At 52.9% G+C, this 14,462-nt stretch overlaps 4 protein-coding genes across 4 annotated transcripts; 2 read left to right on the top strand and 2 right to left on the bottom strand.

The window, feature by feature from the left end:
* Nucleotides 1-79: 79 nt before the first annotated feature.
* Nucleotides 80-3,054, top strand: GUITHDRAFT_137864 (hypothetical protein; the record flags this gene model as incomplete). The annotated part of the gene is made up of 8 exons (XM_005833792.1): nucleotides 80-146; nucleotides 203-479; nucleotides 502-784; nucleotides 847-1,150; nucleotides 1,206-2,672; nucleotides 2,726-2,809; nucleotides 2,868-2,937; nucleotides 3,000-3,054. The coding sequence occupies 8 exons, from the start codon at nucleotides 80-82 to the stop codon at nucleotides 3,052-3,054; spliced, it is 2,607 nt and encodes an 868-aa protein (XP_005833849.1).
* A 3,024-nt stretch (nucleotides 3,055-6,078) lies between these two features.
* GUITHDRAFT_137863 (hypothetical protein) lies at nucleotides 6,079-10,217 on the top strand (the record flags this gene model as incomplete). The annotated part of the gene is made up of 8 exons (XM_005833791.1): nucleotides 6,079-6,145; nucleotides 6,202-6,472; nucleotides 6,502-6,784; nucleotides 6,847-7,150; nucleotides 7,206-9,448; nucleotides 9,612-9,759; nucleotides 9,934-9,992; nucleotides 10,161-10,217. The coding sequence occupies 8 exons, from the start codon at nucleotides 6,079-6,081 to the stop codon at nucleotides 10,215-10,217; spliced, it is 3,432 nt and encodes a 1,143-aa protein (XP_005833848.1).
* Nucleotides 10,218-10,959: 742 nt separating this feature from the next.
* Nucleotides 10,960-12,256, bottom strand: GUITHDRAFT_137862 (hypothetical protein; the record flags this gene model as incomplete). Its single annotated transcript, XM_005833790.1, has 2 exons — nucleotides 10,960-11,036; nucleotides 11,095-12,256. 2 exons carry the CDS (start codon nucleotides 12,254-12,256, stop codon nucleotides 10,960-10,962), a joined length of 1,239 nt encoding a protein of 412 aa, XP_005833847.1.
* A 521-nt stretch (nucleotides 12,257-12,777) lies between these two features.
* Nucleotides 12,778-13,122, bottom strand: GUITHDRAFT_107222 (hypothetical protein; the record flags this gene model as incomplete). The annotated part of the gene is made up of 1 exon (XM_005833789.1): nucleotides 12,778-13,122. The coding sequence occupies one exon, from the start codon at nucleotides 13,120-13,122 to the stop codon at nucleotides 12,778-12,780; it is 345 nt and encodes a 114-aa protein (XP_005833846.1).
* Nucleotides 13,123-14,462: the final 1,340 nt, after the last annotated feature.

Here is a 14,462-nt window from a genome sequence, read left to right as displayed (position 1 = left end):
TCACCGGCCTGCGCGGGCGATGCAGGAGGAGGGCGAGGGCGAGGGAGGGAGGAGGAGAGGGCTGGATGGTCGTCATGGCATGCGATGCTGGCCGTCGTCTGGACTTGCAGCTGTCATCCTAACCTGCCTGCTGGGGACTTGTCAAGGTGAAGTTTCTTGCTCGTTGCGATGTTTCGATGTTGGTGTTGATGACGTTGTGCAGGGCAAACATACCGTTTCTGCGAGATCGAGTGGAAGACATGCTACCGAAGCAACACAAAAGACTTCACAGGAGGCTTCTATGATCCTCTGTTCCCCAGCGTATGCGAGAGAGCGAGGAGTGACCCTAGATCGATCGGCGTGTCGCTGCATTGCTCGTGGGCCATATTGAGTGATGATACTACGATCATGTTGCAAACCGTGGCAACAGACGTACAGACCTACAACAACACGGGGGGAGCTGTGAAGGACCTGAGGCAAGGCTTGAAGGCACCGTCACAGTGATGCTGATGTTTCTTCCAGGTTGTACAAGGGATCGCTGTCGGGCGATGGCCCGCAGAGGTACAGAAGGATCGGATGGTACTACGGCCTGGGGGACGCGACGTACATGCCAGGGCTTGAGCTTGCTCAAGGCTTCGTCTCCTGCCCAGTCTCGCCGTGCTCGGCGGGAGCAAACGACTTCTACATTTTCCAGATCACTCGCATATCCGAGCCCCAGGCACAGTCGTCGACCAACCCTTTCGATAGACGCGTGTTTGCGCGGTACTCTTTCCAGGTGGACTTTCCGAGCGGAGGAGACTACACGGTGAGAGGAGAAGAAGGCGGTACGGGGGCCTCGCAGACGATACTGACGTGAGACGCTTTCAGGTATATTTCGAGGGCTGCTGCCGGCAACAAGCGGAAGGAGCCGTGGCTACCAACGGAGACTACTTGGTGCAGAATAACCCGCTCTGGCCATTTCATGTGCGAGCAGCAGTGACGGTGCCGAGTACTGGCTCAGTGCCGCTGTACAAGTCATCGATCCGGTGGAACATGCCCGATGTGACAGTGTTACGATCAGCTTCCCCGCAGACAGAGAACTCAGCCTGTGCTTCTACGATTTGTCTGTCAAGCAGTTGCTATCGATCGTTTACCTTGCAAGCATATCATCAAGAGGCGAGCTATCCCATCTGTGAGTCATGACCCTAGATATGGTACTTGACCTCGCCTGACCTGCTTGTTTTCAGATTATCGATTGGGCACGATCCGGGAGATGGGAGCGTACAAGTGCTACTCGGGCACGGCTCCGCCGTCAGTGCTGCAGCGATACGACAGCGCTCGGTGCACCTTGACAGAGGTACAAGCGACGTCGACGTCTTCACTGCCCGTGAGGATCCGAGGAGATCAGTTTGACTTCGACGTGAACAGGGAAGGGACTTTTCAGGTGACGGTGGTAGCGTACACGTACATCTCAGGCAAGGAGATGGGGGTGGCAGTAGACTTCTTGGTGAAGGTCTTGGCTCCGGGGACCTCGAACTGGCATGCGCCCAAGTTTGCTTTCCCTCTCACGACCACGAATGTCAACAGCGTGCAGATCCAGTGCGGAGAGAATCAGTGGATATTCAACAGCACTACACCCACGTTCAAGGTGTACTTCCAGAACGATGTCAACACTAAGCCAGCAGAGTGTATCGAGACGGGGCAGAGACTGCGGTACATCGCTCCGTCGACAGACTTGCCGAAAGGCGTGTCGTACACTCAGCATGTGGAATCGAACTTGAACTACATCGAGATAGCGTGGAGGCCACAATGCGAAGATCTGTCGCAGGTGGGGCTATTTCAGTTCTGCTTTGAAGCAGAGGACACGGTAGACGTGGGGTCAGCAGCTAGCTTCAAGGCGCTGCGATCGAGCCCATCATGCTTCTTTGTATACAGCCGTCCGCCCTTGCCAAACCCCTCTCCTTCTTTCATCTCACCGACGAAGTACCTTGACTGCTCTGAGACTTGTTGCGAGTGTTGTGGCTTGGAGAACTGCGCCTGTACCAACAACAAATGTTGCAACAGGGAGTTTGCAAAGGCAGGGACCCTGTATCAGTTTCCCGTGCATGCGCATGACAACTACCTTCCGGAGGCCCTCAACGTGAAGTTCACAGTCGCAGGCCCCACCCTTGACAAATATCCGCGGGATGTGTATCCTCCTGTGGGGAAGAGCAATAAGTATTCCTGCGGGGACTCGAGCTACGACACTTGTACCTCCTCCTACACCGCCACCTCGGGGAGGAACGACGTGCTGAACGCGCTAGAGTGGGATCTGATGAAGATGTATCCTTTCAAGTGCGCAAACTCTTCGCTACAGTGCAGCGGACCATCCGACACCTCATGCCCCAACGCTGCGCCCTGCATTGAGTCCAGCAGCACCAACTTCGTTGGACCCTTGAAGGTTTGCTACCAGGTGACGGAGCAGCTTCGCGTCGGGGTGGACGGCGCCCTGTGGCTGCAAACCTACGGCATCCCCCCCAACAACGACACGTGCAAGATCTGCTTCTCTCTCGCCATCGCAAGCAGCCCCTTCTTTCTTGAGAGCTCTCAGTTATTCCAGTCAAGGGTGGGCCTTTCTGACCACTGTGTCCTCAATGCTACTTGGACCCATATCATCAGTAACCTTCACCTACCTTCTGTATCAGCAGTTCCCCGAAATCTTTCATTCATCACAGGTAAAAATCCTCTGCACAAAATGCACCATGCTTCTGAGCTACAATCCTCGCAGGGGGGCTGGGGGCTTCAATGGTGACGAATGTATGGGAAGTTTGGGTATGCCAGTTTGGACATGCATGCATTTGGGAGCTAGGAGGTGTGAAGAGAAATGAGCAAGTATGTTCTGCACTGCTGATCTGCTGTGTGGGAGACAGTTGCTGTCTCTGTCGCTGACATTTCTGGTAAACAGGCGGAGGCTGTTTGCTTCGTCTACGATGAGATGAGGTAAGCACGAAAAAGTTGACAAGTTGTATTGCCTCGTGACTGAGTCGAATTCCCATGTGCAGGAAGAGTTTTCTTACTTGGGGTCTGCTTTCTGAGCTTGGTCTAGCTGGTGCCTAGCCAGCAGCTCCATTGTTTTTGAGAGGAGATGCCAGTGAGAGGAGAATGCATGCGCTATTGCGATCAGTGTCGGACTTGTACAAGCTCTACTCATTCAGCATCGTAACTCAACACAAGAAGTCGACCGTCACTTTGTGATCGGACCCGCCCATTGCGAAATCCAACAGCAGAAGCTTCTTTTGACATGAACACAAAATGTATATGCCTGAGATATTTCATGATTCTCTTCACGTAGAAGGTTGGGAGTATGACCATCTTCTGTGGATCGATCCCAATTCTCACCACACAGATCTCAACATGTTCAGTTCAAACTTTGCAATATCACTCAATCAACTTTTCGATCATACACACGACCGTCGACCATTTTCATCACGCCGTATATGTCATGCCACGATTGGATGTACAATGCAATCTTGATCTCATCTCGATCTACATTCTCATTACCTCTATAGACGTGAAGCCCTCAACTCTTTCTCTTGCTTGTTGTGTAATCTAAGTATTTTGCAGCATCACAATGTTTGATTCGACGAGTCTTCCATTCAAATATCATTCAGTGTATTTGACATCCATCGCCAATGTTCCATGTCAGACTCAACGTTCAATGTAGCAGCTGCATTTCCCTTGTACCCCTTCAGAGGTTGTTCTTCTCCTGCCATGAATGCTGTCAGCATCCATTCGAAATGAAACATTCTCTCGCACATCGCTGCGGCCGTTCAGTTTGGTCCCCTTCTACATTTCTCTTCCTCTTGTACATTCGACCTTTGTTGCTTCGACATAACTTCTTGTACAGAGTTGTGTATGAAAGCTCAGTGAACCCCTCTCTCTCTCTGTTCTCCATGCATCTTCTCCATACCTTTGTTTGACAAGTTCAACGTAACCATGATTGAACAATCTGAATAGTTCAGATGGTCTATTCTAATTTCAGAACTCAGATGCGCAAGTCCTCTACCAATCTCTTCGATGGTCAACATGACTGCTTTTGATTTGCAAAGATTCTATCTCTTGTTGGAACACACCAGTTTGATTCCCTCCAACCGTTACAGTGGACCAAGGCGCAACCGTTCACCATCTATCTTCTCCTCTTGCCCAGAATTCCATCGTTACCATCAACTCCTGCAAGGTGTCTTCTGTGGGAAAATGAAGCCCTGAGGAACGGGTTGTACCATTCCTCCCCACGTGAATGTTTCGCCTTCAATCATCCTGCCTGTCCTGTCGTTGAGCAACAACATTCCCGGCGCTTTCCCTCCCCCTCCCCTCACCGTCGCCTCATCGCCTGTATCTGTCGTGACGGCTGCAGTCCTGCCATGATCTCATGGAAGCCTCGGTTCATCATAGCAGTCATTTCCTCTCGCAGCTTCTCAACGTTTCCCTCAGCAAGAGCAACACGTCCGTTAGCCTCAATACTCGTCATGATCAAGCGAAAGATTTCTTCGGGCAAGCAAGCTACAACTACTTTCACGGTGTTACATAGCAGCTTGAGTCCCAGCGCTCGATTTTCTCGTAGTTTTCTGATCTCACCAACATTCATGACATGCATCGGAAGCTCCACTGCCTGTCATACCACATTCTTGACATTTCCCATGGCAAAACTGATGTAACGCTACCTCAACTCTTTCAGGAATTGCATTGTTTGCGATCCCTTGAACCCAAAAGCCAGGAGATCTCTACAGGAAGTGGTGACTAGGAAGCATCAGACTGGATGATGGTTCAAGATCTGCGCAAGGAAGACGGGTAAACACCTCTTGTAGCTGCCAAGACATGCCTTGCTCTCAGAGAAAGAGTGTCGGCGTCAACCCCTCCTTGGTACAACTTCGTTTTCATGATGGTCAAACTTCAAGCAGTCGTTCTCACAATCAAAGTGCTGGAGATGTAGAATGTCTAATACCTCGCTCCCACAGCAACAGTTCTACATGATGGTTGTGGCAGCAAACCCGAACATGCCTGTTGATCCTACTTCTCGCATAATAACGTCTGAACGGAGTTGGATCATCTTTTCACAGACAAGTCCATACTCTTTCAATGCCTACCCGCTCTTGCCTTGTTTCATGATGCCCATGGATATCTTTCGGGCAACCACCCTGGCATAGCCTTTGATGAGTCGATTGAGACTTTCGTCCAACAACTAGTATACCTTCAGGGCGCTCTTGTACCGTTGCAGCGATCCTACCGACATCGTCTGTTTGCTGGCCTGGTAACATGAGAAATTCACATCCTCCCCTTGTGAATCGGTGTTCTCAGGATTTTGTGCCTCGTCCTCCTGGTCCTGGTCCTCCTGGTCCTCCTACTTGACCTGGTCCTCCTCAGCCTCCAGACCTTCACCCCCACCAACTCTTGTTGTTCTTCGTTATCTTCGGGTCCCTCCAACCGATCGCCTGCCCTCAACGACGCAACTCTTCTGTTTTGCCAGCATTGTAATTCGGTGTTTGTTACGAGCTCTCCAGACAGGCACTGAAAGTTTTCGCATGCTATTGGGAGGACCTTCACGAGCAGACTCACGATCCGACTGATCTTGCTGGTGTACATTCTCATCGTGTTATCAGCCATAACTTTGCTCTCTATCAGGTCAAACGCCCGCTCCTGTCGTCGCTCACGCGCCTCCGACATCGTTCTGCTGCGCCTCCGACATCGTTCTGACATCGTTCTGCATTTTTGGTCGCATTCTACCAAAAGGGGTGCAACTTCAGGGGTCTGTTTCCCATGATCCTGTACACGTGGACAGGGGTAGGGGTAGAGATAAGACCATTCAGAAAGGGGGTGGGGTACCTGGTGTTGTCGATTACAACAAACTTGATTTTGTTTATTTTGCGCGCGACACATAAATCGGAGGGGTAGTTTCCTAGGAAACAGAAGGGGTAAATGAAAGGGGGTAGTGGACAAGGAAAAGATGAGGGGTGGGGTTAGTCAAGGCGGCGTCCGGGGCGAAGAGGCGCCATGGGTGAGGCTCCTCACCGGCCGGCGCGGGCGATGCAGGAGGAGGGCGAGGGCGAGGGAGGGAGGAGGAGAGGGCTGGATGGTCGTCATGGCATGCGATGCTGGCCGTCGTCTGGACTTGCAGCTGTCATCCTAGCCTGCCTGCTGGGGACTTGTCAAGGTGAAGTTTCTTGCTCGTTGCGATGTTTCGATGTTGGTGTTGATGACGTTGTGCAGGGCAAACATACCGTTTCTGCGAGATCGAGTGGAAGACATGCTACCGAAGCAACACAAAAGACTTCACAGGAGGCTTCTATGATCCTCTGTTCCCCAGCGTATGCAAGGAAGCGAGGAGTAACCCTAGATCGATCGGCGTGTCGCTGCATTGCTCGTGGGCCATATTGAGTGATGATACGACGATCATGTTGCAAACCGTGGCAACAGACGTACAGACCTACAACAACACGGGGGGAGCTGTGAAGGACCTGAGGCAAGGCTTGAAGGCACCGTCAACAGTGATGCTGATGTTTCTTCCAGGTTGTACAAGGGATCGCTGTCGGGCGATGGCCCGCAGAGGTACAGAAGGATCGGATGGTACCACGGCCTGGGGGACGCGACGTACATGCCAGGGCTTGAGCTTGCTCAAGGCGTCGTCTCCTGCCCAGTCTCGCCGTGCTCGGCGGGAGCAAACGACTTCTACATTTTCCAGATTACTCGCATATCCGAGCCTAAGGCACAGTCGTCGACCAACCCTTTCGATAGACGCGTGTTTGCGCGGTACTCTTTCCAGGTGGACTTTCCGAGCGGAGGAGACTACACGGTGAGAGGAGAAGAAGGCGGTACGGGGGCCTCGCAGACGATACTGACGTGAGACGGTTTCAGGTATATTTCGAGGGCTGCTGCCGGCAACAAGCGGAAGGAGCCGTGGCTACCAACGGAGACTACTTGGTGCAGAATAACCCGCTCTGGCCATTTCATGTGCGAGCAGCAGTGACGGTGCCGAGTACTGGCTCAGTGCCGCTGTACAAGTCATCGATCCGGTGGAACATGCCCGATGTGACAGTGTTACGATCAGCTTCCCCGCAGACAGAGAACTCAGCCTGTGCTTCTACGATATGTCTGTCAAGCAGTTGCTATCGATCGTTTACCTTGCAAGCATATCATCAAGAGGCCAGCTATCCCATCTGTGAGTCATGACCCTAGCTATGGTACTTGACCTCGCCTGACCTGCTTGTTTTCAGATTACCGATTGGGCACGATCCGGGAGATGGGAGCGTACAAGTGCTACTCGGGCACGGCTCCGCCGTCAGTGCTGCAGCGATACGACAGCGCTCGGTGCACCTTGACAGAGGTACAAGCGACGTCGACGTCTTCACTGCCCGTGAGGATCCGAGGAGATCAGTTCGACTTCGACGTGAACAGGGAAGGGACTTTTCAGGTGACTGTGGTAGCGTACACGTACATCTCAGGCAAGGAGATGGGGGTGACAGTAGACTTCTTGGTGAAGATCTTGGCTCCGGGGACCTCGAACTGGCATGCGCCCAAGTTTGCTTTCCCTCTCACGACTACGAATGTCAACAGCGTGCAGATCCAGTGCGGAGAGAATCAGTGGATATTCAACAGCACTACACCCACGTTCAAGGTGTACTTCCAGAACGATGTCAACACTAAGCCAGCAGAGTGTATCGAGACGGGGCAGAGACTGCGGTACATCGCTCCGTCGACAGACTTGCCGAAAGGCGTGTCGTACACTCAGCATGTGGAATCGAACTTGAACTACATCGAGATAGCATGGAGGCCACAATGCGAAGATCTGTCGCAGGTGGGGCTATTTCAGTTCTGCTTTGAAGCAGAGGACACGGTAGACGTGGGGTCAGCAGCTAGCTTCAAGGCGCTGCGATCGAGCCCATCATGCTTCTTTGTATACAGCCGTCCGCCCTTGCCAAACCCCTCTCCTTCTTTCATCTCACCGACGAAGTACCTTGACTGCTCTGAGACTTGTTGCGAGTGTTGTGGCTTGGAGAACTGCGCCTGTACCAACAACAAATGTTGCAACAGGGAGTTTGCAAAGGCAGGGACCCTGTATCAGTTTCCCGTGCATGCGCATGACAGCTACCTTCCGGAGGCCCTCAACGTGAAGTTCACAGTCGCAGGCCCCACCCTTGACAAATATCCGCGGGATGTGTATCCTCCTGTGGGGGAGAGCGATAAGTACTCCTGCGGGGACTCGAGCTACGACACTTGTACCTCCTCCTACACCGCCACCTCGGGGAGGAACGACGTGCTGAACGCGCTAGAGTGGGATCTGATGAAGATGTATCCTTTCAAGTGCGCAAACTCTTCGCTACAGTGCAGCGGGCCGTCCGACACCTCATGCCCCAACGCTGTGCCCTGCATTGAGTCCAGCAGCACCAACTTCGTTGGACCCTTGAAGGTTTGCTACCAGGTGACGGAGCAGCTTCGCGTCGGGGTGGACGGCGCCCTGTGGCTGCAAACCTACGGCATCCCCCCCAACAACGACACGTGCAAGATCTGCTTCTCTCTCGCCATCGCAAGCAGCCCCTTCTTTCTTGACAGTGAGACATCGAACTCGGGGGTGCAAGGAGAAGGTACCCAGCCCAACGGCAGAATCTTCACAGTCCTCCTCGGGTCCACCTTGACCATCCAGCTGCTCGCCACCATCAACAACGCAGGACAGGATGTGATGATCGCTATGCTCTCGGACCCCGGAGCGCCTCTGGGCTCGTTTATGACTCCCCAGGAGACCATCCCTCGCGTTTCTCCCTACAACAACCTCGCCTACCGTCGTTACTACAACTACACAGCCCAAGTCGGGCAGGAAGACACTCAGATCTCCATCTGCTTCCAGGCGTACGCGGGCAACGGCATGACTTCCCTTCCTCGCTGCTTCTACATCCAAGTCTCCGGTCCTGACATCGCCATGTCCATCAGTAACCTCTGCCCCGCCGGCTCCCCCTGCCCTCCCATGAGCAACTTTGCTAACGTCACGGTCGGCTGCGAGTACGCTCTGTCCATCTCGGCTGCTTCTCCCAACTTCGGCATAAAGGTCATGGAGGAGCTGATGCCTGTCTGCGACGAGTGCGGGGCCTCAGTCGTTCCCTGCCAAGGGCTCAACCCTTCCGAGCAATGCTGCGGCAACGGCGTCTGCGACGGCTTTGAGAGCGGTTCCAACTGCCCTGCTGACTGCCCGGCGGACGACATCCAGTTCGTGCAGACTGTCGTGGGATCGGCTACCAACTCCTGGAAGAACGAAGCACAGTTCTCATGGATACCAAGTAGGGGGATGGAGGGGAGAGACATTCTACGATGCTTCCTCGCAAGACCGACCATTTCAGGGTTCGACCCTGCCAAGCTTGGGCCCAACGATCCCTCCATTGACGTCTTCTCCAAGAGATATTGCATCCTCTACTCCGTGGAGCGATGTAGATACTGCGTGCCGCACGCCTCTACCTTGAGCACGCTGGTACTTGACTTGATCTTACGATCCCCCAATGCTTCCTTCCTACTCTTCTCTTCACTTGCTTATGCTTCTTTCTACTTCACCTCAGTCATTCCCTCCTCCTTCACTCCTCCCCTCTCCCTCCTCCTCACCGATCCCTTACAACATGAGTGATCGGCGCGTGCAGGTCGCTCGCTACGACTTCCAGATCAACTGGTTGAGGGTGTACAACAGCAACCCCATGGTCAACCCCGACAGGCTTTCAGCTGGCGACAAGTTCGTCATCGGCCCCAAGTACCTCGTACAGCCCGGCGATACTCTCGTCACCATCGCAGGTACTCTATACTCCTCCTCTTCTTGCTCCTCCCCTCTCTACCTCCATCTCCTCTGCCTACTTAATTCAGCCGTGCATTCTCGTTGTAAGCTTGAAAATTTCGATCACTCCCTCCCCTTGTTCTCCGCCCGCAATGCGTGAAAAGTGCTCAAGTTTCTGACGACGATGGTGGCAGCAATGGCGCAGATGACGCTGAAGTCGCTGTTCTCACTCAATCCAGACCTTGTCTATCAGGTTCCTCACCCTCTTCCTATTCCATCACCCACGCTCCCTCCTTTTTGAATCGCCCACTCCTCTTTAAGATCCATCGTTTACTTCTCTGCGCTCCGTCTTCTCCCCCCCTTCCTCTCAACTTCTCCTTCGTCTTGTCCCCCGTCTCTCGCTCTGACTTGTGCTCTTCAGAACCAGACAGTCCTGCCAGTAGGCCATCCGGTCTGCCTCCAACTCTGCGGGGCATGAGAGGGAGTGCAGACATGTACAGAAGTTGAAAGAGGGACTGACAGCAGTCATATTCATTGATTCTGACTTGCATGCTCTGCCTGCAACCGTCGTCATGTTTCGACGACTTGTGAATATTACATGATGGGAAATCAACTCAGCCCCGGCCATACTTCACCCTCCCAATCTCTTCATCCCTTGATCATCGTCGGGGTGTATCTTAAAACTTTTCGATGATCCGCTGTCTGCTCTGAGCAACCTCGGAAAGAAGAGCTTGACTGTCCTCGACCGTTCATACTTTGATCACAGCGACTTCTGCGAAGGTCCATGAGCACAACTGCATGCCAGTCAGCGGACGGTAGGAGGAGTAGGAGGAAAGAGCAGCTACAGGAGAGTCGGCCTCCCGCATGGTTCTTCCTCCCAGTTTTCCAGCCAGGAAAAGCTTCTCTTGGTCGTTAGGAACCTGGTGAGGAGACAGTGACAAGGTTGATGGGCAGTGCGTTCGAGGAGCCGGTGAGAGCTAGGACGCCATGGGGAGGAAGGGAAGGGGAAGTGGTAGACCAGGAATAAAGGAAGAGCAGAGGTAGAGGAGGGAGCGGTGAAAACGGTTGAGGAGGGAGGAGGGGAAGGGGTAGAAGAAGAAGCAAGGCAATGGGGAGTCGGGGAGAGCGAGCAAGAGTAGCAGTGATAGTTGTTGCATGTGGTTGTCGAAAGGGGGTTGAAGAAGACGATGGATGGGAAGGGGAAAGGAGACAAAAACGCGTCAACGTACGCCAGGAGGCATGTGGAAGATCGCGCCGGAGAGCAGATCGGAGAAGGATCGTTGAGGATCGTCGAGATCTGAGAGAAGGTGTAAAGGGAGAGAGAAGAGCTGAGGAGCGCAGCATTCCGAGCTCACCAATCTCTAGGGCATGCGTGAAGCAAGGGCCCTTGCACCACACGTGCCGGACAGGAGCGACGTCCGGCTCTTTGTAGCTCCTACGTAGGATGCAGGGCTCGTGCTGGGCAGAGCTGCCGTTGACCCCTCCTGTGATGTTGGATATGCCGCTGACAGGAACGTCCAGGCACCATCGTTGCCCGTCGGGCACATCGCTGGTCTGCATCGCATCCACGTTCCCGTCCTCCTCGTCGATACTGATGCTCAGGGCCTCACACAGCGGCTTTGCAATGTCTTGCTCGTAGTCTTCTCCGAAGACGTCCTTGTACGACTTGGGCACCCAGTCAGGAGGAGCATACAGACGAAACACGAACGCATGCTTGTCCTCCACCATCTTCGGCGACCATCTGGGCGGCCTGCGCGTTAGTATTCCTTTTGACCATGGTTGCGACGTGTAGCCTCCGAAGATGTGCCCTGTCGCCGTGCGAACGAGGACGAGCGATGGCGCAACTCCATCGCATCGCCGATGGAACTCTCTGCTCTCAAATCCATGCTGGGACGCCACAAACATGGCATTTGCCGCCATCACCGGCGCTCCCACCCACTCCTCAAGCTGCGCCACCTGCTGCTCCGTGAGGTTGAGATGTTGAGAGACGGACCAGAACGGCGGATCTACAGCCTCTGCTGCTCGTTTCGCCTCCTCCTCTCCTTCGTTGATCCTCTTGCGCAAGGAATTGAGCTGATCTGTCCATCGCGACAAGGCAAACGCCTTGCTGAACCTCTCGATTGACTTCTTATGTAGCATGCGGGCATGGCTGAAATTGCCACTCGCCGCTGCTCTCTCAGCTGCTTGCAAGAGAGCTTCTCCCTCAGGACTTGAGTATATCTCGTCGTAATTGGAAGGGATCGGTTGAACCTTGGGCATCAGATCCACCACCGGCCCTCCTCCTCTCAGCCTTACGCGCATATCCCAACATCGCTGCTCCCCCCCCCCTCCTCCCGCTTCTAAGCTGCTCAACTTCCACATCCTCGTCAACCCTCTTCCTCCTGCTCCTGCTCCTGCTCCTGCTCCTGCTCCTCCTGCTCCTCCTCCTGCCATCGCTGCACCCAACCCAGCTATCATCCACCATACCGGCAAAGCGCCTCCTCCCATGCCGATATCCTGTCCCACTTCCCTCCACATACCCACATCTCCCTCATGCCCCAATTGGGTTCACAACGGCCAGCATAACGTTCATTGTAACGGTATAACGGTCTGTGCACGGAGAATGGAGAATAGCCCAAGTGCTGTTCGTGTCCCAAGTTGAACATCTCCTTTCTGAGTATTCACAACTTGTTGATTGAAAACAGGTTGACAAGTATCTCAACCAAAATACATTCATATCCAAGACACTCCATCGTCGTGCATGAGTAATGACGCAATCACGACGGATCTGCCCAATCAACGCAAGACCAAAATCGTACTGCGATTCGTCCAAGCCTGCAGCTGTTTTAAGATTTCTGCCCCGTCTGATCCATCTGCATTCTCAATCAGTAAATGTCATTCTACAGTTTAAACTCTCCTCCCTCCATGATTGAATGGGGCTCTGCTCGTGCCAACGACAAATATCTACTGGCTATCACAGTGATTTCCTTGCTATGGGCAACGCAATCACGAAAAGTTTATCAAAGATGGAATAAATTGAATTGGAATGTTTATTGAATTTAGAATACATGAATATCGTGTCGAGTACAGGTGAGTTTTCTACAAAGTGCGCTTTCCTCGCTCTCAGGCACCGATCTCTTGCGTGTGCTCTCAGGATCTTCTACAGAACCGTTGGCTTTTGAGGCGCTGTTCAGCTTCACCCTGGCAACAAGGATGTTGTTGAAGACGAAGTTCTTGGCGGTTGGAGCATCGAGTTCCTCGGTTGCCTTCGACTTGGCTCTGGCGACCATGTCGTCCATGCACGCTTTCTGTGCCTCGTTGAGCCTGAACGACTTGCGGGGCTCAGTCGCAGAGGCAGCGTACATCCGAAGATCGCGAATGATCTGAAAGCTCTTGGGAGCCATTCTTCTGGGAGTTCTCGAGAGGAAGGAGGAAGAGAAAGAGGACGAGCGGAGGGTATGCTGCAGGTAGAGCGAAGAGGAGGATGAGAGTCCCGCCCGAAGGAGTCGACTTTATATTTGGGATTCCGTGTAGTAAACTCCCTGTAGTACAAGACAATCTTTACTACTAGTTGCATTGGTCTTTTCAGTCAGCAAGCGGTCGACAGCGTGACGTCAATATCACTTGAAGTCCAACGGACGCGAGAAGTCGACTGTAGGACCCCAAAACAATACCTTTATGGAGGGGGTGGATGGTGGTAAGCAAAAATTGGCTTGCGCGGGGATGTGGAGAAGCTATAAGAACAGCGCTGGTAGAAGAAGTCGGATCCTTTTTGAAGGGACCCAAGGCAAGCTCCGAAGGACCACCCGTAGTATGTCTTCCTGGTAGGAGAAGGGGGTGGATTTCAATTACAGATGGAGCCAGATGACATCAACGCAAGAGACACTATCAATCCATGGCAGCGTAACTGAGTCAGCCCATTCCAACCTGTGTATGTTTGAAGATTACAACACACATTGCTGATATCGAGTTAGAGGGACGCTAGCTCAGAGGGTGGGGTTATCTCAAGCTATATCGTAGGGTAGGGTACAGCCAACTTACAGGTAATCCCGGTTCGGTCATTTCACGAAAATGTGTTTTTTGAAGTTTCTGCCATGTTTATGCCATGATTTCCGCACCCTCTTTACAACACCAGATCTGAAACATTGCTTTCTTGAGGCTCTTTTTACAGCCATTGTTTTGCATCCCCGACCGAGGGCACCCTACCCTCCCAAGAAACAGGATCAGGTAATAAAAAAGGGTACCCCTACCCCCTCGTTATTTCGACCCGCCATGATAGCGAGGCCTACGGCACATCAACTTGCTGCCTTTGCTTGCTGTAAGGTACCTTGACTTTGGTGCCCCACCCTAAGGACTGTTAGTGCTCCTGATCCTGATCCTGATCCTGATCCTGCTCCTGCTCCTGCTCCTGCTCCTTCTCCTGCTCCTCCTGCTCCTCCTCCTCCTCCTCCTGCTCTTGCTCCTGCTCCTGCTCCTGCTCCTTCTCCTGCTCCTGCTCCTCCTAAAAACTGGGCTCATCATTTAGTTTGGGATTTTGGTCGGAGAAAGTAGCTATGAAAGAAGCAAAGGTGATGCCAGGCAAAGCTCCGAGAAGGAGTTGTTTTGCCCTAAACCACGAGCAGAAAAAATTTGTCAAAATGATGCGATCGAAGATGATTGAAATCGATGTCAAGACAGAAAAGACGAAACAATCGGGAAAGGATGATTTTCTGTTTCAGAATATACAACGAGCTCGATCCAAGAT

The sequence above is a fragment of the Guillardia theta genome (genome assembly GCF_000315625.1).
Source record: "Guillardia theta CCMP2712 unplaced genomic scaffold GUITHscaffold_28, whole genome shotgun sequence".
In the NCBI taxonomy this organism is placed as follows: Eukaryota; class Cryptophyceae; order Pyrenomonadales; family Geminigeraceae; genus Guillardia; species Guillardia theta.
The sequence above is the reverse complement of the archived record's forward strand: the minus strand, read 5'-3'. Positions and strand labels throughout refer to the sequence as shown.